This window comes from Paramacrobiotus metropolitanus, unplaced genomic scaffold, assembly GCF_019649055.1.
Source record: "Paramacrobiotus metropolitanus isolate TYO unplaced genomic scaffold, Prichtersi_v1.0 Parri_scaffold0000071, whole genome shotgun sequence".
Taxonomy (NCBI): domain Eukaryota; kingdom Metazoa; phylum Tardigrada; class Eutardigrada; order Parachela; family Macrobiotidae; genus Paramacrobiotus; species Paramacrobiotus metropolitanus.
Window position 1 is genome coordinate 188,610 of NW_026570291.1, and position 25,737 is coordinate 214,346.

General features: G+C 43.3%; 3 protein-coding genes across 3 annotated transcripts; 2 read left to right on the top strand and 1 right to left on the bottom strand.

The window, feature by feature from the left end:
* Positions 1-61: 61 nt before the first annotated feature.
* Positions 62-4,590, top strand: LOC129594760 (cytoskeletal protein Sojo-like). Its single transcript, XM_055491551.1, has 12 exons — positions 62-720; positions 1,158-1,664; positions 2,112-2,239; positions 2,303-2,347; positions 2,450-2,579; positions 2,678-2,784; positions 2,911-3,229; positions 3,369-3,456; positions 3,842-3,913; positions 4,029-4,198; positions 4,329-4,507; positions 4,585-4,590. Exons 1-12 carry the CDS (start codon positions 354-356, stop codon positions 4,588-4,590), a joined length of 2,118 nt encoding a protein of 705 aa, XP_055347526.1. The 5' UTR covers positions 62-353.
* A 941-nt stretch (positions 4,591-5,531) lies between these two features.
* On the bottom strand, positions 5,532-8,962 carry LOC129594816 (elongation factor 1-alpha-like). Its single transcript, XM_055491638.1, is given in 12 exon segments — positions 5,532-5,974; positions 6,064-6,146; positions 6,210-6,393; positions 6,483-6,683; positions 6,744-6,759; positions 6,761-6,821; positions 6,824-6,975; positions 7,035-7,303; positions 7,394-7,491; positions 7,577-7,729; positions 7,805-7,884; positions 8,826-8,962. Coding segments are annotated over 11 exon segments (1,386 nt in total). The 5' UTR covers positions 7,878-7,884; positions 8,826-8,962; the 3' UTR covers positions 5,532-5,878.
* A 447-nt stretch (positions 8,963-9,409) lies between these two features.
* Positions 9,410-25,477, top strand: LOC129594729 (tensin-1-like). Its single transcript, XM_055491514.1, is given in 21 exon segments — positions 9,410-9,558; positions 9,936-10,273; positions 11,230-11,345; positions 13,071-13,257; positions 13,333-13,481; positions 14,031-14,156; positions 14,310-14,374; positions 14,448-14,531; positions 14,619-14,792; positions 14,974-15,197; positions 15,568-15,639; positions 16,790-17,095; positions 19,400-19,819; positions 20,091-20,902; positions 21,350-21,940; positions 21,943-22,159; positions 23,031-23,432; positions 23,864-24,388; positions 24,599-24,770; positions 24,831-24,935; positions 25,065-25,477. Coding segments are annotated over 18 exon segments (4,665 nt in total). The 5' UTR covers positions 9,410-9,558; positions 9,936-10,273; positions 11,230-11,345; positions 13,071-13,223; the 3' UTR covers positions 25,252-25,477.
* Positions 25,478-25,737: the final 260 nt, after the last annotated feature.

Here is a 25,737-nt window from a genome sequence, read left to right on the forward strand (position 1 = left end):
TTTAACCGACTTCCGTTTGGAAGCGTTATCCGTTATCGCAATCCTTTCGAAATCCGCGAATGTTTTCATTGTTTTGGCTTTTGTTTTGATTTCACTCATTTCAATTTTGAAATACTGGAGCCACAGCTTTTTTATGGGGACCTACAATTCCGCTTGGATGTTTCGCATTTTTGTAACGTGATTTTATAGTTTTGTCCGGGGGAGGACCGGAGGAGTAGTAGGGCTTAAAGTTGACGCAGAGAACTTGCGCGACAAGATCTAACAAGCTGATTCGTTTAAACCTTACAGGCCTTGCGGCCCTTGCTTGAATTATTTTGATAACTGCTGAGGAGCTTTGTAATTTTTTCTTTGCAATGGAGGAAATGTATAAAAACAGCGTTCCCAGTTCCTCGTCCAAATGGAGTGCATCTTCCCCGTTCCGTTCTCCAGTCTCATACCATACTCGGCGCAACAGGCAGAACCAAGAAGAAAGTCCGTTGACATTTGGCACTCCCGCTCGGCCTCCAAAATTCAACCACGAGAGTATGCAATCCGCCGCAGCCATTGCGTCGGCCTTGAAAGACGGTTATGCCAGTATGCCATCCATTCCTTTTGCGCTGATCGAGGAAAACCGATCCTCCCCAATGAATCGTATACAGCATCAGCTGAAACAGGCGCACGGGCGAATTGGACTGCTGGAACGAGAATTGACCGAGTTAGAGCAGCAGTATGATGAAAAAGGTTAGCTAGCGATCGTCGGTTTTTAGACGGTTAATTTTCACTTTAAACTTTCAAGCCAATATCCGATTTTGAGTAAATGAAATGTCTTTAGCTCATCTGCGCAATAAAAAAATTTATTGTGTTACAACACCACTTGGTGACCAAGTGGTGACCAATTGGTCACCAAGTGGTTGCTTGTAAAATTGAATTTTCAAGCTGAAGTAATTTAAGTTACTACTAATTTATTTTATTTGATATGTATTATTTTTTTGTTAAGAATTGAGTTATCAAAATTTTAATCTCAGAGGAAACGTTTACCATCAAAACAACAAATTTTGTTTGATTTAAATTTTAATGGCAGTATTTGCCTATATCGTTTTATACTGCGGCGTAATTTCTGTACTATTATTATGATGATATGCTGTATATAGATAATCTTGGCATGCACTGTAATGTAGGTAACGAACTGGAAAAATGCCGTGCCGAGTTGAAGGAAAATTCTGTCCGCTTGCGCGAGACTACATCCAGTCGCGACGCTTTTAAGCGTTGCACCGAGGAGCTCAGTCAGCGCACGGGAGAGCTGGAAAAGAACAAAGAGGCACTGGAAAGCAAGTTGGCCGAACTGGAAGAAAAATGTCGAAAAGAGAAGAACGCGTTAAGCCGGCAGATTCAGCACTTGGCTAGCGTAAATCAACAGTTGCAAACGGATTTCGACAAGCAGACCGAAACACTCAAAAGAGGCAAAGAGAAGCAAAAGGCTATGTCGGCTACAATGGAGAGCTTGCAGAAAGGACTGGATGCACTGAGTGCGGAAGGCTATAAATTGAAAGATGAGAAAGCCTTTTTGGAAAACAGCGTTATTAATTCACGGGCAGTGTTTGATGCCAAGGAAGCTACACTGCGGGAGGAAATGGAGCGGCTTCGCGATGAACTGAATAGCGCCAACCATTGTCTGCTACACTTAGGTAATTGATTTTAAATTTAATAGTCTGATTAATCCTTTAGTGCAAATTTTACCAGTTGTACAATGCTCGTATACAAACTGCACAAATTTACACAGACTGAACAGATTTACACAGATGACAGCGTTTTATGTGCATCTGGATCATGCTCATGGTATTGCTTATTGCAGTCACATTTGCGTTAATTTCTGTTGTGAGTTTATTTATTATTTTTAGTAAGTCGTTGTGTATTTTGTTTAACAAGCAGCAGGCAAACCGTAGCTGAAAAATGACAACAGTGTGCTTGTACCAAAGTACAAGCACAACGTACATATTACTATTGTACATGCACTTCCTGGCTTTCTTCTGAAATTAACGTGACGTATTTTTGGTGGTTATTGTTGCTGTGTTTAGCGCCGGTTAGCACGCTCAGGCAGCATGATTAATTGAAATTGGTTATATTTTATGCAGGAAATACTCTCGCTTTGCAAAAAATGGAGCTCGAATCGGCAGTGGCTGAACTCAGTGAATCTCGCGAAGCCCAGCAACATCTCGAAGAATCGCTGGCTGCCAAATCGGAAGAGTGTGGCGTTATTCAGGTATTTATTACTTCGTGCGACAATTTGGATGTGAAACCGAAACTGAATGTAGATGTTTTGTAGGATTTGATAAGCACATTGCAGTCGAAATGTGATAAAGCTGACCAGGTTTGTCGATGCTCTTCATTTGCATAAAATCCTGCACAATCTTGAATAGACAACGAGTGTTGCTGCTTGCCGATGAATTTTTTTAAGTGTGTGTTGGTTTAGGAGTTAATGGAGTTGCAAAATCTTCGGAATGAACTTACTGAAAAGGATAAACTGCTGCTTTCGGTCAAAGAAGAAGTTCTCGTGAACAAAAAGAATTTTAGCGATGTTCGCGGAAATTTGGCAGCGCTTAGTGAGTACAATAAATAATGCAATTGACTTATCTGTACAACATATGGTATTGGTGTTTATTCGGCGAATTTTTACGACTCACTGATTTTTGCTTCGCAGATGAGGAACTTGCTACTCGTGACAAGGAACTAGAGGAACTGCATCAGCTCAATGAAGTTTTGACTTCCAACTTGTCGGAAAAATCAGCGCTCTTCGATGAGATTCAGGTAAATCGTCAATATCATAGAAAAAAGGATGCCCATAGTAAAATGTAGCGCCAGTATCATGGACTGTGCTTCTTGTACATATACGTTGGTTCTGCCGTATAATATCAGCGGTTTAATTCGTGTCAGGCGTCGTATGCTGAGAAGAACGCTGCTCACGAAGAGATGCAGATAAAATACGCGGAATCCTTGGCTGAAGCTGACGAACTGGCAAAACAAGTGGATATGATCAAAGGAAACACGGAAGCCGAAATGAAGCACTCAGCTGGTTGGAAAGAACAGTTGGATTTGCTGTCCAAACAAAAAACGGATTTGGAACTGAAATACAAAGTGCTGGAAGAGCGCTATGACCACAAGATATCCACTCTTACGGACACGATTTTACAGCAGATAAATGAAAAAGATTGCCTTCGCGAAAAGCTATCCCGTGCTCAAGATCAGATTGCCGGTCAGTAGTTCGTTGTTGGTTTGCAGGTGTAGGACTTAAATGACGAGCAGCTCGCTTTTTTGTTTAGTATACTGTATAATACGTAAATAAATATGCAAATAAATAAATAAATACATCGAAATATGCATTTATTTCTTAGCGCTAATGACGCTCACTATGAAACCAGAGGTCACCGATCGTGGAACGCAGTATGTAAACGAAGCTTACAATGACGACGATTCTTTCAGGTTAGTTAGTTAGTAAAGTATTTTCTGCTCTTTGTAAAGTACAAACAGTAGGAAAAGAATTTAAATTTTGTGGTAGAATGAATATTCGTGGCTTTCTGTCTTGGTACGCATCTTGCGATGATGTCGAAACGCACTTGCAGCTGATAATCGGTTTTACGGCGTTCTCTCTCGTAACAGCGTTAGCATCAATGAACTGCATGTGCTCCTGCACGCAGCCGTGCATTCATAACTATGCATCACCAAGCAAAAATTTTAAAGAAATGTACTAGAGCTTGCTTGTAGTCGTTACGAGCGAGCGTTACTTTTGAAGTTTTGTATTTGGATATCAGCATATGTACTAGTGTGTGCGTTTTTAATGTTTGTGGGTCATCTGTTGACTTTGTAGTATTCCGATTTTTGACAATACTTCTACCCAGTTGCCTCCTTCCCCACTACCATCGGTTCAGGGCTCTGACTGGTACTTTGCATATACTTATATTATATTTGGTTATCTGTTATTTTTTCGTCCGGTAACGACGTAACGCGATAATTTCGCTGTCAAGGTCTCCAGCCGGTAGTGTTCCTCGCTCTAGGCCGAGAACTGCTCTGTCAGCTTTTCCTCCCGCAGTCGAAGCCGACTCAGACATGGTTTCCACTATTATTCCAATTTCCATCACTGTTCCCAATCCGGTGATGAACTCGCCCGTACTCCTTGCTAAAAATTCGCCAAACGGTTTTGTTCCAAAGGAACCAGTCAGTTTGCGTAAGTAATTGTCCATGCATCGGTATTTGTTATACTTACAAATCGCATAAATGTTGTTCCACAACAGTACATGCAAAAAATCTACGAAGCCTTGCAGACTGTGTTCAGAATTTGGTTTTTGTGTTCGCAGCACCTTTCCGTTATAACCAGTCCGCTGCTGATCGCCGCCGGGAATTAGAGCAACGAAATGCGAAATTCGCACCACATTTGCGATCTTTCTATCCGGGTGAGGCCACCTTGTTGCACCCTGAAATGGACAGCGAGTCACCGGATAGTACGAGTTACGATTCGTTGTCCAGTATTCCATCGGTAATCACCATTGATAATCTTGTTGTGGTCCATGATAATAATCGTATTAACAACGACTATGGAAATCTTTCCAGTAGTTGTAGTATTAATTTTGTGCCTTTCCAGAAATTTACTTCCCAAAGAAAATGTCCATCCGCACAATGCCGCTGGAAATATGCCGGTGTTGGACAACGACTTGTCGTATTCATCCGCTAGCAGTTCGCAGCCAACTCAGAATAAACCCGGCTTTTTGAGCCGACTCAAAAGAAACCTGACGAATTCGGCAGTCAAGGCATCATCCAGTAAAGCGCTTAAACCGAAGAAGTCGTTCCGGTTGGGAAGCATGCGCAAGAAATCATCTAGCTCCAAGTCTCCCGTAGATTCTCCCATATCGGCTGTAAGTGTGCGTTTTTTTGGCTACCGGAACAGTTGTTTCAGTTCGGGAATCGATTAGCACTAAACTGTTTTGCATTCTGCAGCTGCGAAAGAAACGCCCGGCTCCAGTCAAATTTGAAATACCTAATACCCCGGTCTCCATGAAGTTTCCATCCAAGAAAGTCAAACCGTTGTGATGAAGCTGGCCGTGCCCTATGAATGCGGATGGTAGAATGCACATTACTGAACAGATTCCAGACTGTACAATTGCGTGTAAATGTTATTACTTTAGTTCTCATAGTTCGTGGCCGTTTTGGTCGATACTTATTTTGATGTGTATTGAAAGTTTTAAATTTAATTACCGCATTTTTAGCTGCTATTCAAGCACAAGTTTTACATTTAAAATATGCATTGATTAAGCGATCTAATTGGTCTTGTACAGTTGTGGGTTTGTGGAACCTCTGATTAATTAATTCGCTGAAGTCTTTTGACTGTTCGAAGTGTGTACAACAGTTGCAACACGCCGGTTTCTTGTCAAGTAAATAGTTCTGCATCAACCCTGTATTCTTCAATTGACTTAAAATCTGAAACGAAGTTTGTGTAATGGAACGCGAAACTTTAATCACGGTCATAAAACAGAAATAAAAGCTTAAGCGAAGCACTTAAAACGTAGGTAAGCGTTTTTTTATGAAACAGACTACCGCTACCGGCATCATCCACGAGAATGATCGATACCGTGCAGCAGCACCTGGATCGAAAAATTTAAAAAAGCACAGGAGCTGAATCAAACAAGCCGCATCCAGTCGTATACAACAGTGTAACGTTTTATACGCGCATAACCTTGCCATGTCAAAACAAAACGCTGGAATATAACGAACGTGTGTGTAAGAAAACCGCGTACAAAAAGAGATGTGGCATCCGATCCGTAGTAAAGCCCATCCAAGACAGCTCATGCACAAGAAATTACTACAACTGATTAAACTGCCAGAGACGTTATTAAAACAGCGCAGCACACACTTATTTCTTCTTTCCAGTGGCTTTTTCGGCGGCCTTCGTTACTTTGCCACTCGAGGCTTCCTTCTTCTGGACCTCCTTGATCACACCCACAGCGACCTGCAAAATAAGATGATCAGCATTAAGCAATTCAGAAATAATTACGACAAATTCAAACCATATCAGTAAAAAAATATTTCTAGTCTTACCGTCTGCCTCATGTCTCGCACGGCAAAACGACCAAGGGGAGGATAGTCTGAGAAAGCTTCGACGCACAAAGGTTTGGTAGGTACTGCAAATCAACCACATCGTTACAACCGGAAACTCAACCTTTCAATATACACAAGAAACTTACTAAGGTTTATGATGGCGGCATCACCAGACTTAATGGCTTTGGGGGCTTCCTCGGTGGCCTTGCCGGTACGGCGATCACATTTCTCCTTGATTTCGTTAAACTTGCAGGCGATGTGCGCGGTGTGGCAATCCAACACTGGCGTGTATCCGTTGCGGATCTCTCCAGGGTGGTTCAGCACGATCACCTTTATAATAAATATGGATATATAGTCTGCTACACAATATGCTGTATAATTCATTCGTTAGCCCTTAGCAATCTAAAAGTGTTAATTACCTGAGCATTGAAGGAGGCGGTTTCCTTGGGGGGATCGTTCTTGGTGTCACCGGCCACGAAACCTCGGCGGATTTCCTTCACGGACACGTTCTTAATGTTGAAACCAACGTTGTCACCAGGCACGGCTTCCTGGAGGGCTTCGTGGTGCATCTCGACAGACTTAACTTCAGTGGTCAGACCAGTGGGGGCAAAAACGACGACCTAAGTAGAGGCTGGCGATAAAACAATAATCGACGCCGTGATTCTGAATTACACACTCACCATGCCAGGTTTCAGGACCGGTCTCAACACGTCCGACGGGCACTGTACCGATACCACCAATCTTGTACACGTCCTGCAGGGCAGACGGAGGGGCTTGTCAGTGGGGCGAGACGGCGGCTGCACTTGGTCAAGGGCTTCCAGCAGGGTCTTGCCGTTGATAGTCTTTCCGTCGCGCTCAACCTCCCATCCCTTGTACCAGGGCATCCTGTCGCTGGGCTCCAACATGTTATCTCTGTAAACACACCATTGATTCTCTGGCTAAACAAAACGAATTAACGACGGTTAGCTTACCCGTGCCATCCGGAGATGGGGACGAAGGGGACCTGCTTGGGATTGTAACCGATCTTCTTGATGTAGCTCTGGACTTCCTTGACGATTTCGTTGAATCGCTCTTCCGAGAAGGGAGGCTCGGAGGAATCCATCTTGTTAACGGCCACGATCATCTGCTTGACACCCAGGGTGTAGGCCAACAGAGCGTGCTCGCGGGTCTGTCCGTTCTTGGAAATGCCGGCTTCGAACTCACCAGGACTGGCAGGCGTCACCAAGACGGCCACATCAGCCTAATGAATAATTACGTATGTTTATTCAATACTCAGATATGCAGCATTAAATCATGGCAAAATTTCCCAAATCGAAGCCTCAGTTTTTACCTGAGATGTTCCGGTAATCATGTTCTTGATGAAATCACGATGGCCTGGGGCATCGATGATGGTGATGTAGTATTTTGGTGTTTCGAATTTCCAGAGAGCTGCAACCGAAAAATCCGGAATTAAGCAATGGGAACGAAATTAGAAAATCAGCAGGCGATTAATACACGAAGAGCGCTGGCTTACCGATATCGATGGTGATACCGCGTTCACGTTCCTGCTTGAGTTTGTCCAACACCCAGGCATACTTGAAGGAACCTTTACCCATTTCCTGAGCTTCCTTCTCGAACTTTTCAATGGTACGCTTGTCGATACCACCGCATTTGTAGATAAGATGTCCTGTAATCGAAAACAGTCCAGTAAGCGCTGACGCAAGAACTCAGGGTTCTTGGGTTTTAGCTAAAGAGTTCCTACCGGTGGTGGTGGACTTTCCGGAATCGACGTGTCCGATGACGACGATGTTGATATGAACTTTCTCTTTACCCATTTTGGATCTGCGGAGACAAAATAATTTGATATGAAGTCAAATGCGACATGTTTACTCAAATAAGAAAATGATATGAAGACCTCACTGGTTTACAGACGCAGTGACAAACCGTTAAACATAAGCTGCTTCCGTTCAAGGGTAACTTTCACAACAGATATTTTAAGAATTACTATAAACAGTTATTTTCAGCACAATAGAGAATACAGAATTCTTTAATCTGATCCAGTTAGCAAGGCCAATATGGCCGATTAGACTGGAAGAACCCGGCTCGCCGCAATCATTTCAAGGCTCTAGCAGACTAGCTTCATCAAAACCGATTGGCTAGTGCACTATGACAAACCGGTTATGATTCATTGATTCAAATGAACTATGAACCGGATTGGTCGACTGCACAGAATTCTACGAATCGTTGCAGGCACCGACGGCGAAGCTTCTGCACATGCGGCTCCGCACCATGCCACAACGTGGCAGCCGATGGAAGAAAAATCGATGAAATCATTCAGAAACCCTAATGGGTTTCACGAAAGATTTCAACGAAATCAGAGGGAATAAAAAATAAACAGCTTCAAAAACTGTTCTTTAAACTAACAGGAAAGACGCTACTGCACATTCATATTTTTCAAACATTTTTTAAACGAGATTTTTGAATTTTAAACCTTTTAATGTTGAAACTTCGAAGAAACCCACCTCAAAGAAACGTTTTGTAAAACAAAGATTATCAATCTACCTTTATATAGTAATTTCAACAGTTTTATTTAACATTAAATTGATAAAAGTTAACCGCATCCCAATACGAAGCCGGTTAAGCTTTCAGAATCCTTGACAAAATTGAAGTTTCCTCGTTTCAGTCTTATCCGCATAAACCGGTGAATAACAGTCATTTCTACTAACACAATTTTTTTAACACCTATCCACAATTAAAGCGTTAAATAATGTTAGTTCTCTTACCTGAGTAGATTTCGGGAACTTTTTTTTGGAAGGAAGACAGAAAACCGATGAAGTTCGCTTCACACGCAGTTGATGTAGCTCGTAGCAGAGGCAAACGCCGACTAAAATGGAAAGACGTGCCAGCCAGTGAAGCAAGGAGGCTTTCAGCATGCTTTTTCTGCATTATCATAGAAATCGTGGCACCGGTATTCCGATTGGCGGAAGCGCAGGAATCAGGCGGGGTTACCTTGAACTACTGCTGAGGGCGGCTTATGCTGGCAGTTTCACCCAGAAAGTTTCCGTATTCCCGGTGCTAGTATTCCCAAACAAAAGCAAGATTTAAAAATGTTTTCTTTAGTTTTTTCTAAGATTTTTTAGTTTCATTTTATGGTGGAAAGATTTTACTAATTTCAAAATTAGCAAGTAAACGAAAACCGGCTACATATGTGGCCCACAGCGCCATCAGTTTAAGTGTCGTAAAATTGGCTGCGTCCACTTTTAAGGCGCTCCACTCTGGTGATTCACGAATGACTCGACCACTTCGTCTGGAATGCAAACCAAAACTTCAAAACTTAACATGTCACCAAATTAAAATTTTCCGTTTTTCAAGACTTTCAAAATTTCTTCGACGTTTCTCCAACGGTTAAAATGTTTTTTTATTTAATTCAAAGCTGAAGAATCGCTCTGGGTCTCTAGTGGTTATCAGGGATTAGATCTGGTTTATCTAAACTCTTGAAATATTCAGCGTCGTCAGGTAAGCAGTGCTTTCCACTGAATTGACTGCCAACGGTGTTTCCAGTTTACTGTTTACAAAACAGGACTCTCGGATCGGCGTATTTTTTTGGAGTTGTTTGAAAAATAAAAAAGTTCTATTATTTTTGTAAACTAACAATGAGCTGATTAAAGGGATGTTGAATAAGTCATATACGGAACGTGACGGATAGCCTAAACTGAGATCACGATTTCGCTTTTCGGACATATATTAAACTGGAATCTGTCCACTTCGCTCATTCTAGCTTTTCTATGTCACCGTATATTAAAAATCTTTGGCGTACACCATCGGTTTGATCTTTTGTGCTTCAGATTAATCGATATTTTATATAAGCATGATGGTGAAAATGTCCTTTTCAGAGTTATCAATCAATATGGCTGTTAATCGTCACACGAATGGACATTCACCGTAGTGGCCGATATTGCACCATTTTTCATGCCTCGTCCATTCTTTGCCAGCACGCCCAGCAATTTCCCATCTGCCACGGTTGTGATTATTCAGAATATGGCTACCGCGGAGAGACTGGTTATGGATATTTCAGCTTCTTTGACTTGAGAGCAAATAAACTGCAGTTTCTGCTGTGCCATTTCCACGTTTGAACGGCATCGAAATGGAGCAACAAGTGTTGTGAACGGAAAATACAGCTAATTATGCGCCTTTATGGGACTGGTCAAACTGGATTTCAAACAAATAGCCGGTATGGTCATTTTATTGTTGTGGAGGCTGTGTGGTTCTAAACTTTTTAAGTGATTCTTAAACCGTTTCTAAATACCTCGGGATTTATGAACTGATTTGCAGTGCGCGTGTTTAGTTAGATTTGAAAGCACACGAGTTACTGTGAATGCTAGTTGGAATGCTATATATTTTCTCGATGCAGAATTCATCTACGGAAGTTTTTGTTTTTTCACATTTTGCTGTCCGTTCTTTTTTTAAATTGGCACGTTGCTTGTAAAATTTTTTAAATCTTTATACTTCGATTTCATCGAGTACTACTGTAAAGATTGTGTTATGTTAGCTGCTGTTAAACAGCCAATAAAACGTTAACTGTTTGAACCAGTCGTTTAGGTTTCGAGAACATTTAAATTGTGCATATATGCAGCTATTGTTTTTGTACTGTTCATTGATGATTTTGAGATACTGTGTTTTACGTGTTTCTAATTTTTATTACTGGCAAGAGACCTCAACAGTTTACTGTAATTTTTGGCATGTGTAATTCACATTGACTAATAACTAAACTTACATAAACCTTCTACTTTTGCAGATTTGCAGAATTTAGAATTAGAGTTTTGTCTCGATGACTTTATGGATAATTTATCTACTGCTGCTGTACAATACTCCTCTACCGCGTGCGATTTAATGCTTTTATGGTTAGCTGTGTTTTGTAGATTTATGCATTGCGAATACTTAGCGTACTGTAAGTGAACAAAATTGTATTCTTGACTTTACAATCGTCAGGTTAATTTATGATTGATTGTTTTGGTATTAGAAGACTTTTGTACCTCGGGGCGTGTTTGTCTCTAGTGGATCTTCAGGATTTTAATCAAAGGCTAAACCGGAAGCGCTCAAGATCTACCAAACTTTTATCGGCCTGGTACTGACTTTAATGGCCGAAATTACAAAGCGTCGCAAAACGAAAAGATGTGTTGTTTCCAGAAGCTTGCAACAGTACGGCATCATTCCCCCTGGGAGCACGCTACCGTCCGCCACTTGGACCGGCTTCCGTTACCGTAGTGTGGCTGAATGATCACCTGACAATGGACTGAAGAGCGGTAAGTGTGTGCTCGTCAATTCATGGTTAATCAATTCTCGAGTCTTTCCATCCCCGGATTTTTGCGCGGGTGTCGGCATTGTAATTGTAATTTGTATCCGCGCAGTACCGGCGTTACAATATGTACGGTGCGTTTGAGTGTGTTGAGTTGATCAGTAAATAAAACTTTTTAAACTAGGCTACTCGTTCAGCTCGAGATACTGTTAACATTAGAGACAGCAATCCTCGGCAACGGCGAGGCCGCGGTTCATTGACTAGCTGACTGATTGACTGCAAGAGTGGCCATTTGACAGACGGTGGCTTGTTAAATGCTACTGCGTTGTAGGATTTTTCGTCCCCGCAATTGCCGATCGCGGTAGTAAATGTACACGATTCCGCACCAGGCGCATTAATGTAAATCCTAATTTTCGTACTGGGCCCGTCAGTTATATAGTGCGGTTTGTGCCGGTATCGGATTGAGTGTGAGAGTACTGGAAGATGGTGATTCCATTTAGTGTGGCGGAACACTTACGAGTTACGATGATGTCCGCGGCCTACTTTCTTAATTATGTGTGAATTGTACATGGAGGACTGTGTGGTGTGCATTTATCATTGGAGATGATCGAGAATTCTGAGTGATTGTTGGGATGTGTGCTTTAATTATTTTCTTGATGGGGTTATCGTTTGCGTTGGCGGATGAGATCTGTACTGTTTAAGTGACTATCTTTGCCGATGATTCCTGAAATAGAGAGGTATTGTAGACTCCTCACTGTAATTGACACGATTTTTTTTCACACTTCCCATCGATTATTTTTCCATTTCGGCTTTTTGTCGATTTTATTGATTTTTCAGTTTTTCCATGTTTTCGCCAAAAATTGTTCGTAAGAATCAATAGACTGCGCTGGTTTGGTTTTTGTGTCCGCTTTTGATTGTGAAATTACTACTTTGTAATGATTCTGACATAATATGATTGAAGTGTCAGTGGTTTATCAAATCGCATCGTGCAGTATATCGTCTACAATTTGCTAAATTTCTGGTTTGTTGCGAGATGGTTTTGCATTTTATGTTAGCAACACAATGGATGCTGGAACATCACGGTGCACACTGCATAGTTAAGCGTTTAATATTTAGGAGCGTTTGTTTTGAGCATTTCCATGTCTGCAGTTTCTGTTTAAGAAATGTACGTATAACTGAAAAAAGCTTTCGCAGATGTTGTAGGTATGCGCAATCGCTGTATTATGTCTGCGACTTGTGGTTTCCGATGTTGTTGTGATCGACGCGTCTTGACAATAAAAACAGCGCGTAAACTGTTTGCTTTTCATCAGGTCCGCGCGTGTTGATTGGCGATACATGTGATTGAACAACATGAACATGTTTAGTTGCTGGTCGTAGGAAGTGTTTATATATCAATACATTTTGCATGTGCATTTCAGTAACGATATGTTACGCGTTGCGTGTTGTCAGATGGTCGCGCAGCACACAACTCTGTTACGTTTAGGATTTTGTTATTTTTGGACTTTGATGAAAATGGTCGGACATTAAGATTGGCCGATGAAAGTGAATTTTTAATGTTACAGCGATTAAGTTTTTTGGCTTGTCCGAATGTTTATAGCCGAAGCGCAAAAGCGCTATATATTCCATTTCTCATTATGCTTTATCAGCTGAATATCCATATTTATATGGGTTTTATGGCCTTGTTTCCTTTTATTATCGGCACTGTACAAATACGGCGTTTACGTGCTTGTAGGGTGTACAGCACGTCGGGAGAATGACTGCTTGAACTTCAGCCATCGACAGTCGCAATTATTTAAGAGGGGAAATGTCAACATTGTGAAATGTTTGCTGTCTGATCGTTGTTGGACGGACGGACGGACGCGTGGTCTTCTGGAGCGCTGCCGGGATGGATGCCTTTATCATCACCGAACGGTTGCTGTGTAAGAGGGGAACAACTGTTTCGTGTGAAGTGGAATGGATGGGAAAATGATTGGTCTGTGTGTGTGCGTTTGCAGTGCTTGCTTTTCCGGAAGACATGGTGGATAATGTCTACCGGCCGGCCATCAAACAAATATCGCAACAATTACACAACAAACATGGCGATCATGCGCTCATTATGAATGTCTCCGAACCCCGGGCCGACATCATACGTCTCAATCGAAATGTGAGTTATGCCCAGATTATTGGATGTAGTACGGAATTATAATCTCCACTTCGTCGCCTTAACGCTGTGGAATGCATGTCCTTAGCGAAGAGAAATTGCACTTTATTTTAGCTTTTTGATTTTGGAAGGCTTTTCTTGTAAATTTGATCCTGGTTTCTTTGACTTATCTGTATTGAATGACATTCAAAATTATCAAAGAAACAAATAAGTTTGAAGAAATACGGTTAATTGTCAAATTGTCGTAAGGTGTTCTGTTAGACAGAACGTATTGAGATCATATATCCGTAGCTGTGAAGGTTTACCTATATGATGTAGGTGTAACTTGTGAGTACCTGAGTAGATCGGCCATCTTTCGAACAAACCTCCATAAATAAAAAATTTTATGGGTATTATTATTTTTCGGAAAATGTTTCGCTTTTATTTTTAAAAGAATTGCTTAAAGCTCTTCTCTTTATCGAATAGCTGAAAGTGTATAAGTCATGGTTGTTTAATTCCTACAAGACGTGAGACGACTGATACATTTCTAAACTTCAAAAATTGTCTTTGAAGGTTATGGATTTTGGCTGGCCGGCAAACCTTGCGCCGCCTTTGGAAAGGTTATGCAGCATGTGCAAGCAGGCGGACATCTGGATGAATGCGGATCGTCAAAGAAATGTCCTGGTTGTACATTGCAAGGTAGACGTATTTACGGTTATCATATCTCATTCAAGCGATTTGATGATTCACAGCATTTTTCGCGAAATAAGTGTTTTAATCCGCCACGGTTGTCCTAGTGGCATTGAGCTTCTTTGTTACAGCTGAGATTTATATTCTTTTTATGGGTATTAGGGTGGACTCGGTCGTGCCGCGATGATGATTGCCAGCTACATGCATTATACATCGGTGTGCGCGACGTAAGTGGGGAGTGAGAAGAATGTCAAGAGCGCAACTGACCCTTTTTGCACTGGACATTCTCACATTTTGTAGACCAAGTCAAGCGCTGGACCGCTATGCCATGAAACTCTTTTTCGACAAGGAACTCAAGCCGTACATTCTTCCGTCACAGCGCCGGTAGGTGATGCTGGTGTATTTTGTGCATATTGGATTAGCCGCTATGTCAATATGGCTTCTTTCACCTTGATCGGGTACTGTTTGCAGATACGTCCAGTATTTCAGTGGTTTATTGACCGGCTCGATACGGATCTGTAGTGAGCCGGTGTATTTGCACAATATCACCCTCATGCAAGTTCCTAATTTTGATGGGAAAGCGGCATGCCGGCCGTTGTTTAAGATCTACCAAGCGCAGGATCATCTCTGGACTTCCGATGTTTAGTAAGTTTTTCATTACTGAACATCATTGCATAGGAGAATTTTGAATTCTTTCACGTTTCGCCAATCAAAGAGCGCATTCTTGTGGTTAACTCGATCACTTCCGGAATTTATCTTGCCATTGTTGTTAGGATTGATTTTTCGGCAGTATGGAAATAAGGAAATGATTTGTTTCTCTTGTTAGTTCTATGTCGGAGGCGGAAGGCAGACGGATTCTCCGAGTGGAATTGCGTCCGGCATTGCAACTGCGAGGGGACATTCTGATCAAATGCCTGCATCAGAAACGGATGCGCCCGGTGGACAATACCAAAGATGTTATTTTTCGGTGCCAACTGCACACCTGTGCGTTGACACTGAAGGATGTCCCGATTATACTCAACAAATGTGATCTCGATGAGGCCAGCACAGGTAAACTTCTGGAAATAATTTGTGTTGTTAGTTCGATAGGATTTTCTTGTCGCGTGGAAGCATCGGCTTTTTATACTGTTAGAAAATCTTGGCAACTTTCCGTATCTTCTGTTTCCAGTGTGAAGTGATGTGGGCTAAAGTCGTTAGCTTGGATATTGACTGCTATCGTTTATCTTTCGGTTTGTGTCTTAAATGTTACGCGCTAATGTGTAATGTACTCTTATTTGGCTGAGGCCGTTGAATGCCGTAAAGACTTGCATGAAAGTGCTTGGGATGCGTGGTCCAGGCACGTTTTCATAGAAAATCTCCGCTCGGTTATGTGATGTTCATTACTGGATTACATGTACTAAGAGGATTATCTTTTCCGTAGATATTCGGTTTCCGGAAGATGGCCGAGTGGAGCTGTTTTTCTCGTTATCAGAAATACCCCCGACAACTGCCGGTAAGCGCTCTTCTTTTAAACATCCTCGATTAGAAAAACATATCTTTTTTTGGAATCACTTATCCGTGGGAATATTTTCGGAGGGTTTGGGAATGTAAAATGCTGCAGACGCTTAGTTGTATTGACGTCGTTAGCGTCAAACATCCATGTCCATCTGACATTCGAAACCGGTGCAACGCTATCGCATTTATCCAAAATTTAGAAAACTAGTTCGCAGAGTGAGTGTACGTTACAATGAAGGCCGATGCCGGCTACGGCTTCGGTGCAGTCGGTACTCGAACGTGTCCATCAAGACGATATTTAATATCGATTGGTCAGACAGTTCTTGTGGTAGCAGGCGAAAGTGATTATTAATTTATGCATACTTCTTGTTGACATCAGCAGACAGTGGGTTGCGCGTGTGTCGGTGATTTGTTATGATCTCTGCTGCCTGAACGGCAAAGGGAGAGGAAAACGCTGCAAGTTACGAAACGACAACTGCAGCCGGCTTCGTAATGAACCCAGCTAGCAGGTAGAACGCCGACGATGATACTGCTGGCTGGCAGCTATAGCGCCAAAACCGCTGAAAACCTAAATGGCTCTGTTATGATTATTTAACGAGTTATTTTCGGTGCATGAGTCGCAGTAAGACACTCGGGTTAGTGTTCTTGTCCAGTGTATATGCTATACGCTGACTGTGCCGAAAGATTCTCATCTGTGGGTCCCTTTGATTCCCAGCCGGCTTCTTGCTGTGTTTTCCGGTAAACGCACCACTGTATTAATAGTTTGGTTCGTTGGTAACCGTCATTAGTCAGCGAACGCGCGCTCGGTTTAGATTTCGGGAGAGCAGATTCATCCAAACACACCACCGTCATCCGCATGGTAAATGCACATTTTCTCGGCATTGTTTAGCATTTTTTTCGTTACGCATTACCCAAACTGTTTCCTAACTGTTTGTGACCGATGCACTGCAGCGTGATGTTTGTAAGATGGTCCGGGTTATATGAGTTTGGCTAAGAGATTGTGGAGCGATCGATGGTAAATTGTTAATAGTTTTGATGGTAGAGTAGCCGTCTGAGCAGTTTTTTCTTCACTTGCTCTGTCCGCGATATGCCGTCTTCCGGCTGAATAATCATCCACGCTCTACTGGTTTTTCTTGGCCTGATCGTAGATGAAGGAGCGGAAGTGTTAGGACTGGGCTCTGAAGGAGATCGGCACCGGGATATCATTGGTCACGATCGCCGGAATCTGGTAATTCCCCTACCGGAAACGAGTAGCACTCTACACTTTGATCGGCTACCGCGATCGGCTAACACTACCGGATTAGCCTGGGATCAGGGGGAATTGTCCAATGATCCACTGTATTCTTATGTCGCTGGCGATGAGCCCTATCCGCTGGCTGTCTCGCGGCCCCATGTAATTTTGGAGAGTAATATTCCCACTGTGCAGCCGCATTCGTTTACGTCGTCCCAGTTTGGTAAGTCATTGACAGATTATTGTAGGGTTGACTTTAAATAACGAAAGAGATTTGATTTATGGGATGGCATTAGCATTTTCTTGATGAGTGTTATGGTAGAATAAGGTTAAGTAAGTCCCAATTAAGCATTAAAGCATCTTGAAAGTATTGTAAAGGATAAATATGAGATTATATATTCGAAGAGAACTTTATAATCTTGCGTGTATTGATGAATTTCCCTAACCGAAAAAGCTATAGATGCAAATTGGTTTTAATGTAAGCATTTGTGTAACCTGGGGTTGTTGGTAAATTGCGTAGAGTTGAGGCTAGTACCGGCATAGTCATGATTTTGATCTGGCTAAGGCTCTGCACCTTTGTACAAGGTGTTTGTTATCGATTTCAGGAAGTTAAATTTTTTTAAAACGGTGTTTGCCGCTTTCTTGGTTTGCGGAGATTTTTGTGGAGTTTTGTGTTTCGGCTGCGATGCAGTGAATTGCTGGTCCCAAAACCATGCTATTCTGCTTCTGAAATCGTAATGTGATTGAAATTGACCGTTGTGTAACCGTGTTACCAATATCGCTCGCAAGTTTCATAACAATTTCTTATTGAATATTGATTGCAATCTATAAAACAGGTTTTTTCTTATGGAGTTCTACTTTGAAAACTCTTGAGAGATGCAATTGATATAGAAGTCAGTAGATTTTCCCCTTCTGTAAACTGTCAGCGGCTCGGAGCCGTTGTCCATTAGAGTGTTGCGTGAGGAGGATCAATTACAACACAATTTTGAAAGAAAATCGATGAGAAAGTGAATGGTTTATGTAATGTATAACAATCCTTCTGTGCTGAACTGGATGTATGAAATGGATGCCGCAGGTCTTTTGGGAACAGTTTTTTGCTTATTTTACAATTGAGATCGATGAAGATGCGCGGCCAGCGGAAGAGAAGAGGCACTTCTAATAATGTGATGTATGCATTTCCAACTGAGTCAGGATGTTTTTTTCCCGGCGTCTTTCCATGATTAGATAATCGTTTAAGTTGGAAGATTTATGCGTGGCGGCTGGTGTACAGCGCGATGATTAAAACGTTTTGTACTGCATTTGGCCGCTGGCTCTTCAGTTTTAAGTGGTTTTTTGTTGTCTTAGAGAGTGTTTGCTGTTGTGCTGCGTTATTCATGAGGGGTACAGTACGTGTGTACGGTGTGTGTGTTGTGTGTACGCTGTGACGTTCGCGTTGGCTGGTGGCATTTTGTCTTTTCTGACAGCGACTGAGTTAGCACATGTCTAAGTTTGGCCATCGACAGCCGCTGTTTCCTTCCGACGTAATCGCCGTACCATCCAAACTAACCAATCGCTTTTCAAGCGGCTTTTTATGACTGGTACAGGTGTTTTTTATGGCGTCTGTATTTTGTAAATGATCCGTTTCGGCAAGCAGACACTCCAGTCTGTAAGCGCAAATGTCAAAAAGTGGGAGTATGATCAGCATGGGACTGTGCTTTCAAAGATGTGCATATTGGCATCGTCAGTCTAAGAAATTTTTTGATATTTTGTAACTACGCGGAAAAACAAGCTGCATTTTAATTGTAACTGAACACACAGGTCGATAGTGATAGCTTTGCTGGAGTGAACTGAAACACTTTGCAAACTTTGTATGTAAAAACCGAGGAAAACTTTGTATGATTACCATCTGGAGAAAAATATTGGTTATCAGTTAATAAATTCTTTTAATTTCTTTAACATTTTTATGTGGAGATTTTTTATTCTATCTGTATTTTTTTAGCGTTTTAAGTTTTCGCCTATAGTTCTTGTACTGTACTCGTGGTCATGTGAAAACTTGAAAGATTTGTTCAAAATGATGCGTAACTTATTTTATTTACTGGTCTACTTAACAGCTGTGCAAATCTGTAGTGTTATTTTGAGACTGCCTTGAAGGTCGGTACGCTAGCACATTCCGCACTTTTTTATTGATATTTCGACGTTATGGCATGTGCATCATCGGTTCATTTTTCCTTTGCGGTTTACAGTCGACTGAGAAAAAGTGCCTGTTACTCACATGCTTACAGAAAATTCTTTTGGTTGTTTTTATGATCCACGAAGGTTAATCGGGTTTTCTTGTGCTGAGGTTAGCATTTTATTAATGCAGAAATGTATCGGTTATGTAACTAATACTTTTTACATTTATGCCGCCCCGAATGTATCACTTGCAGCCAAAAATGTCTAGTGCGTTCTTGATCGTCACCGCTTAGGCGGCAATCTGTCACACTAAACAGCCTATTCATTGCCGATCGGCTGTCCTCATTAGTAACACCGCTGTCATATTTTTAAACAGAACCCAGTGCAAATTATGGCTACGCTGTGGTGAAAAAGCCCCGTTCCAAACGTGCTCCGTTAGCCAGTGTCGATACCGTTGACGGTACCGAGCCGGAAACAAGGGGTTCATTGTCCCGGTCCGAGAAGGACCGACTATTGAGTGATTCCATTGATTCTGGGATTTCCACGGTTGTACACCATCCACCGCCTTCCTGGGCGTCTGAAGAAAGTTCACCGGCCCATAGAATGGAGAAGCGAGCGGTGTCACCTGGTGGGACGCTGAAGAGCGTAAAGTTTCAGGATGATGATGAGAGAATCGGCAGACCGGTGGTAATAGCGATGCCTCCACCACCGGTAAATGGATTTGATAACCAGGAAAATCGCCGGCCCGCGCAGAATGTCACGAAGAGCGCGTTACGTAGCGGGATGGACGTTATTGGTACGTTCGAAGTCATTTAAAATTTTTTTCGACAGATTTTATTTTATATTACTGTATATCTAAAATCAGTATATTCAATTTTTATTTTTAGCTTAATGTTATGTTCATGACATACTCCAAGTAAATCGAAGAAGCGAGGTCACGCAGTTGTAAAGTTGTTTAATTTTGAGATAATTTTTCTTACTTATTTAATTTTTAGATATTAAATTACTTAAATTTAATTTTTGAATTATAGTATTAGTGTATTGTTAATACTCGTACGTTCACGCAGATCTGGATTCCGTGCAGCCCGATATGGAAGAATTAGACCGGGTGTTCGAATCACTGCAACAGGAAAGCGAAGATTTAGACCGGCATCTATCAGCTAACAGTCCAGTGATCAAGCACAAAACATACGACAAGCAAACACAGCCGCCACTGCGCGTTATCACCCAGCGGTCATCATCGACAACCAACAGTCCGGCCCTGGAGCGCCAGTTCTCCAATCCCACCTCCCCGCACCCGCCCGTCTCCCCCGATGCCGGCCTGATATCCGCCTACGTTCCCGAAGATCGGAAGAATCTGGCCAAGAAATACGGCGCTTTCACGCTGGGCCTGCCGACCACCAAACCCGAACTGAAACCGGTGAGCAGTCCACCCCCGGTGCGCCGTGATCCCCAGCGGGAAGCGGAGGATCTGTACGGTCGGACACGTCTGCGCCACGTGGAAAGCTCATCGTCTGATCGTGAACAGCAGCGGAAACGTGATGAGGAGAAGCTGTACAATACGGCGGCCGTGGCGGCGGCTGATCGGGAGCGAGCGGAACAGCGGAGTGGTTATGGGCAGATTGGTAGAGCGATCGCCGCGGGAGGCGAGAGTCGCGGTACGACGGTTACGCATCAGTCGCGCTCGTTGGAACGACAGCGTTCTGGGGAGGGATCGCTTAACCGACCACGTTCACCGCGGCCTAGAACACCTACCGAAGATGAGCGCCTTCATAGATTACTGAATGTGGAGGAGGGTGAGTTTTTGATCAGTAATCCCGAGGAAAAAGTGCGGGGACGGTTGAAGGAAGTCGCCAGAGAAGGACAGTCTGATGTCGAGGTGGGTAGAAGCATGAAGGTTTTCTGTAATGCGGAATTTTTAGTTATTTCGTAAGAATTTGAATTTATCTCACAGACTTACTGGAGTGATTAGATTAGAATGAATCGCGGTATAGTCTTATTCTATTAATGGACAGTATACGTTTTCCGCACGCTTGGCGCTTACATCAGTGGGAAAGTGCAGAGTAATGTAGTGTAATGGCTATTTATTCTTAACCAAACTTTGTAGTCTGTTCATATTGGCTGGTTAACAGTTTATGTGGCTTGCAGTTGCTTGTTCTTTTTATTTGAATATTTTGCGTAATGCGTTTATGTACTCGAACTGTCTTTGAATGTTTTACGGCTAGTGATGTTTTTAAAGAATGGGGCGCTGCGGAAAGTTGTATTGGCGAGCTGATCCGTTACGTTACACGCTGGGCTAATTATAACCCGTTCATGTTTGTTGTAGGAAGAAGTTGTACGTCAAGCAGCTGCGCCAATTTCCCGCCCAGCCGCTTCCAGCCAACGTTTACCGGCCGTGTCACATCCGGTAATGACTGACATGTCCATTCAAGCATCCCCGGATGTCAATATGGAATCAGAGTACATCCAAACCGATCAGGAAGATGTGCCGTTTCCCGACCGGCGCAAGAAGAAGAAAGTACAGACTAGCGTTGCCGGCACCAACACCCAGTTTTCCACGGTGCACTCCACACCGATTGCCTACTCCAGCTCTAGCGGCGAGGGTATCGGCGGTGCCGCCTGGCTGCAGCTCCAGCACGATAAACTGATGACCCGCAAGTACGGTTCGGATTACCTTCGCTCCAAGGAACGCCACTCGCAGATGCTGGATGAACTGCGCGGCAGCCAGGAGCGGATGATGGAGCTGGTGCCGAATCGCGATGAACTGGAGAATCGCCTGCCGCTGTCCAGTGTGATTCTCCGCGAAGCGAAGACCCCGCCGCTGGGTCGACGGGCGGGGGATGCGGAGCCGGATACGCGGTGGTTCGGAAAGGGAAAACAACAACGACGACGTCAACAAGGCCGGCAGGATTACAGCCAGTCGCCAGCTCCACGGTGGTGACGCGAACGACGGCGTACTCGGAGACTGCCCGCTCCCAACCACAAAAGACGGCGCAGTGGAATGGACATGGACGGGAGGTGGTCACGGACACCGATCACGACTCCATAGTGGATGAGATCGATTTTGGTGATGAGCCGCTGTACAAGACTGTGCCGGGATCCAGTCAGCGTGCATCCCGCTCACGAGAAGTGGATGGTAAGTGTAAGGAATAAGTGATACCAACATCCAAAAAACTACTTAGAGAAATTCATTGGGTGCGAACACAAATGCTGGGGCGTTTTCAAACCAGTCACATCAAGTAGGCATTTCGACAATTCAAGCACGAATTACCATTTTGCACTAACGAAACTTCCGCTTGAAGGTTAGAAACTTCCGCTTTTAATTAGACTTTTCAGAACTTTGATCAGACTTTACCTTATGGTTGAAAGGAAAACACCTTTGCGCTGTTCGAAATGAATCTGACTTGCTTTTTGAAGTATACAGCGAGATATATAGTCAAAAGATAGATCGTAATGAACGTACAATTTATGATTATTAGATGGTGCGAAAAAGATTTGTTATGCGGCTGTTATTTTGAATGTTGTTGCAATAAATCATAACAAATGGTTGGCGTGGATTCCAAATTCATAAGTATCTGGGTTAGTGTTGGAGCGTCAGCCAGAGCCGTTCGGCGTCTCGCTGAGAACGCGTTACTTTAATTCAGTCGTTAAGGTTAAGATGTTCGAAATGTCACCTTGAGTATACTACATTGTCCACATTTCTTTATGACTAAAGTGGTATACTACTGCGCGCACTCGTAGAGGCGTGCCAGGTATTTCATACATTTTCTTTAACAAAAACCAGCTTGCGCATTTTACACGACACCACAGCCATTATGCACCGGTCTTTGTTTGGATGAGCTGAAACATCACAAACCAATTATTATCCTTAGTACGTGAGACATATCTCTTAACTCGGACACGGTATGATTTTACTATCCACAACCAACGACACCCTCAGCGCCGTCATTCCGCTTTCCGCGCACATGCGTCGTGAAGAGTTGTGTAAACCCTGCCTGTTATTACAGAGCATCGCTTACGCTCGGCCAACAGTCGCACAGGCGACACCCGCGATTACACCACAACCACCATGTCCCAGAGTCATTCACCCGATCTACTGCGGCGTGCCGCTCCCTCGCCCAAATCCATCCTGAAGAATCCCAGTCTGCACCGGCCCCGGAAGACCAGCGCCTCGGAAGATCGGATTGGCGCGGAGATCAACGGCCATGATAGTGAACGGGAACGCGAGCACAGTCTGATTCGCCGCGCCCGCGCCACGACGCCCAGTTTCCCGGTGAGCTCGTCGTTGGAGCGCAGCGGCAGTGTGGGACAGCGGGGAGGCAGTCGCAGTGGATCGTTGCAGCGGGCCGGTTACAGTGTGTACGGGACGAGGGAGAGGGCGACCAGCAGTGGACGGTCCACACCAACAGGTACAGTTTTGAGCTATAATCAAATGGAAATGAACCAATACATATTGCGCCATTTAATGTCACTACTTCGTAGTTAAACTTTTCCTGGTAATTTTTGTTTTGTTTTTTTGGTAATGTAAGAGTACCGAAATTGATGTGAGGCTTAAGATTACCGATAATTGGCGATAAAAGATATTGTTGTTCTTATTTCTGCTCTTCCGGAAGTAATCACATTCGTGCTTTATTGATGAATGGTTTTATGTTATCGTTTTTATACTTGTGAAATGCTAAATTTTGTTATACCACTAATAAGAGTACTGCTCATTTGAGTGGGTCAGTTCAGCACGAAGTACATTTCGTGGTAGCTTTATTTATTTCGTTGAGATAGTCGCTGTAATTCTGTAACATATAAAATTTTAAACCGTATGATAATTTCTGTTGCTTTTCGGTAGGTTATTTTGGTTTGAGCGGTAGTCGACGCTCCAGCCTGACATCGATCAACAACAGCAATCTAAATAACGACGCTGACGAATTCGTCATCCACCAGCATCCAGTCTTCGTGCGTGACCTGTCGAAATTTTGGTACAAACCCGGCATCACCCGTGAAGAGGCCATTGAGATTCTCAAAGACAAACAAGCGGGCAGTTTCCTGATTCGCGACAGCCATTCCTATCCCGGTTCCTACGGGATGGCTGTCAAGGTGGATCCGGGACAGGTGCCCGGTGCAGCCGGTGGACGGAGTCCACCGGAGGAGCTGGTGCGGCATTTCCTGGTGGAGCCGACACCCAAAGGAGTCCATTTGAAGGGCTGTCAGAATGAACCGGTGTTTGGCAGTTTGCCGGCGCTGGTGTATCAGCACTCGGTGACACCCTTAGCGCTGCCGTGCAAATTATTGCTGCCTAGTGCAGATTTGACGCTGCAACATCAGCCGCTGTATTCGGAGGATAACCTGCAGAGATTAATGGAGCAAGGCGCCGGTAAGATATTTGTTAAAAGCATTGAAACTGCGTCGCTGATTATCTGTACGCAACAGAAAGAATGTTAAGCATTTGAATACTTTCTTTGTCACATCACAGAAAGCAGAATACGTGCTGGAAGCGGACGTTAAAAACTGAATCACAGTGTTTATCAGTAAATTTATTTTTTTAATTTGACTTCTAGCGCTTACCAGTGTATTTTGCTTGCAGCATGCAACGTTTCCTACTTGGTAACTGTGGATACGGAATCTCTGACTGGACCACAGGCCGTTCGTCGGGGAATGGACGTGGTCAGCCAGGGCGGCGGTTTCGGTACCCGGCCACCCGTCGTTCACATTAAAGTCAATGCCCAAGGCATTCTCCTGACGGATGTCGGACGAAAGTAAGTTGTCTTTTAGTGCATTACATGGAGCTTTGTTCAGCGTGGCAATTTTCTCTACAGAGTATTTTTCCGACGATATTATCCGATCCAGAATATCTCCTACTGTGGCATTGATCCTGATGATCGCCGGTGGAAATCTGACAATACCAGTTTATCTAGTGCACGGTAAGAAATTGCAGCTGCTTTCAGTGAAAAAATCTATAGAAAATCGTTGGGAAAAAATCCTGAAAATAAATTAATTAAGCAAGAGTTTACCTTTGAAATTTTTTTAATTTTACCTTTGAAATCTTGCAGGTGTTTCGGATTTGTTAACCGCAAGCAGGGCTCTCGCAACCAGAACGAATGCCATGTATTCGCCGAACTGGATCCGGAGCAGCCGGCGGCGGCGGTCGTGTCCTTTGTTAATAAGGTCATGATGACCGCCAGTGCGCCGCATCCGCGCTCCTTGAGTCGCGGACCCTCCATCCCGGAGGGACGATAAATGGGACATTTGCGGGAAAGGTGGAGAATCGGACATGCGGCCTTGCTGATTAACTGTGAAGATATGGATGTGGTTTTTCTAAAAGAAATAAACGAAGATTTGGTGCATTTAATTGCTCAGTTTGTAATGTTGTCTTTATTTTCTGCCCTGTTCTTGTAATTCTGTGCTTTGTGCTGCTGCATCGCGCGATTGACCGAAGCGTGCACAGGAATCTCTTGTGGAGGAATACGAATCACGAGTGGAGCAGGTTAGATTGTGTGCTGGACGGTCGGGATCGTGGGTTGTGCCATCGAGAAATATGGTCGAATCACTGCATGAAAGTGGAGTTCATTGTTGGCGTTGACAGTTATTGTTTCACCAGTTATGAAAATTGGAACAATTAACGATTAAACAAGTAACTGGTCGCGGCTAGAAGAGTATGACTTTCCCGGGAAACCCCACCGATTATTGGAATTTCAATGAACGATGCAGAAGCATTTCTTTGGA

Coding starts and splice junctions, on each gene's coding strand:
- LOC129594760 (XM_055491551.1), top strand. CDS start 354: ATGGAGGAAATGTATAAAAACAGCGTTCCCAGTTCCTCGTCCAAATGG. Junction 721..1,157: donor GCAGCAGTATGATGAAAAAG/GTTAGCTAGCGA, acceptor ACTGTAATGTAG/GTAACGAACTGGAAAAATGC. Junction 2,348..2,449: donor AATGTGATAAAGCTGACCAG/GTTTGTCGATGC, acceptor GTGTTGGTTTAG/GAGTTAATGGAGTTGCAAAA.